This window comes from Phalaenopsis equestris, unplaced genomic scaffold (genome assembly GCF_001263595.1).
Source record: "Phalaenopsis equestris unplaced genomic scaffold, ASM126359v1 Scaffold000281, whole genome shotgun sequence".
Taxonomy (NCBI): Eukaryota; Viridiplantae; Streptophyta; class Magnoliopsida; order Asparagales; family Orchidaceae; genus Phalaenopsis; species Phalaenopsis equestris.
This window is the reverse complement of record NW_018164723.1, coordinates 121,019-123,154: the sequence shown is the minus strand read 5'-3', so window position 1 is coordinate 123,154 and position 2,136 is coordinate 121,019. Positions and strand designations below refer to the sequence as shown.

Sequence of the window (2,136 nt, the reverse complement as noted above, 5' to 3'; positions counted from 1 at the left end):
CACCTCCCAAAAGAGCTCTTTAGGGTGGCGGGCAACCCATGGCTTAAATACTATTTTTCGGCCTTATATCTAGCCGATGTGAGACTTTTTGTCCCTGACATTTTCCTCCACCCAATCATGTAATGCTTTCGTCACGGATCGGCTCCTCCAATGACCCCACTGGATTATGTGTGTAAGCAGTAATCTACTCTGATACCACTTGTCAAATCCCAAAAGAACTTTTTGAGGGCGGTGGGCAGCCCATAACTTAAATACTGCTTTTCGGCCTTACACTTAGTCGATGTGAGACTTTTTGTTCGTGACAAGCCGCCATAGAACAATACTTTAATAAATAATATGTAATTTAGTTTCATTTTCATGACTATTTATATTCCTGCTCCCCACACCACTTCCAAATCCCACATCAGTCAGCAAAACATGGTCGGAAACCTAATCTTCTTCCTCCCGCTGCTGCTCCTCCTCCTCCTCCATTCCACTTCCTCCGACCCCGATCCAATCCAAGACTTCTGCATCCCCGATCCCGGCCCATCCCCAATTCTCCTCAGCCACCTCTCCACCTACCCTTGCAAAAACCCCTCCAACACCACCTCCGACGACTTCGTCTTCTCCGGCGCTAGATCTCCATCCAAAACATCGCCGGGAACCGGATTCGCAGGCCTCTCCGTCACCCCTTCTCTCTTTCCCGCACTCAACACCCTCGGGGTGTCGTTCGCTCGCGCAGATCTCGAGCCCGGCGGCGTGAATCCGCCTCATTACCATCCTCGAGCCACCGAGACAGCGTTGGTGGTCGAGGGGAAGATCTATTCTGGATTTGTGGATTCCGGCGGAAGGCTATTTGCGAAGGTGATTGCGAAGGGTGAGGTGATGGTGTTTCCCAAGGCGATGGTTCATTTTCAGATGAATGTTGGGGATTCGCCGGCGGTGATATTCGGGAGTTTTAACGGTGAGAATCCGGGGGTGGTTAGGGTTCCGGCGACGATTTTTGGGTCGGGGATTAAGGAGGTGTTGTTGGAGAAAGCGTTTGGGTTGAGTCGGAAGGAGATTGAGGGGTTAGAAAGGAGGTTTGGGCATAAAGAAGTTGAATTGTGATATTTTTGTCTGGTTTTAAGGTCAAAATTTGTGGTTAGATTTATTTCGAGAGAAAAAAATGTCTTTCAAGTTCTAAAGATAGGAATTTTTTTTTGAAATGCCAAAAATATGAGTTCATTTTTTATTAGTGTAAATATTAATTTTTTGTGTTTGTTTGGGTTTTTTTTTTTTTTTTTTGAAATGCAAAAAATATGCCAAAAATGTACTTCATGAAGGAACTCTATTTATAGAATTTAAGAGTGATCTCTCTGCAGATAAGACAGGGATTTGGATCACTCTATCGGAAGATCCAGAGAGATTTCCCTAATCAGACGATATTTTGTGGACTTTTTAGTGCCTTAACAATGCCAAACTTGAGTGATCTTGGGCTCATTGGATTTGCATCATTGATTTGACCAATTTTGATATTATTGTGTTCATATCGTCAGGTTGACCGGTTTGATTATAAGATTGTTGTAATCAGAGTTCTGGATTGTTTTTAATTTAAGTTTGAATTTCTTGCTAAAAAATGCTCCAAGATTCGTGTTAATTAACCCAAAATTCATGTTGAACTACATAAGTATTTGATGACATATCAGCACTTATACAAACCAATGATATCATATCAAATATTTTACTATTTTAATTTCACATAATATGTATTTCCTTCAATAAAATTTTGGTGGTTGAGGTCTTTGGGAGGAGAATCATTTTGCTTTTTGCAATTCTGAGTGGATTCGGTGGTTTAGGTATTGGGAAGGTGAATCATTAGACTTGAGGTGAGTGGGTTTGGTAGAGGGGAGAGAATTTGGTAAGGACCCTCATCAAAAAATATTTTTTATAGAAAAAAATTATTTCAAAATAAATATAATATAGTGGCATTTACATGCTTGACATGCTATTCTCATATAATTACCTATCTAATACCTATATTTTCTTATTTACATATATATGGCACTCAAATATTTCATGTTACAGTAGAAGTATCACTCTTATTTACATTTTAAAAGCGAAATACACTTTCTTATGCATATGATTATAACACTGTTGAATTTAAGATTGTCTGTG

The 2,136-nt window shown here is 40.2% G+C and overlaps 1 protein-coding gene across 1 annotated transcript; it reads left to right on the top strand.

Annotated features, from left to right (window-relative positions):
* The first annotated feature begins 217 nt into the window (after positions 1 to 217).
* LOC110024944 (germin-like protein 2-4) lies at positions 218 to 1,188 on the top strand. Its single transcript, XM_020725142.1, has one exon. The coding sequence runs from the start codon at positions 358 to 360 to the stop codon at positions 1,087 to 1,089; it is 732 nt and encodes a 243-aa protein (XP_020580801.1). The 5' UTR covers positions 218 to 357; the 3' UTR covers positions 1,090 to 1,188.
* Positions 1,189 to 2,136: the final 948 nt, after the last annotated feature.

Bases quoted from the DNA above. Each gene is read 5' to 3' on its own strand.
- LOC110024944 (XM_020725142.1), top strand. From the start codon at position 358: ATGACTATTTATATTCCTGCTCCCCACACCACTTCCAAATCCCACATC.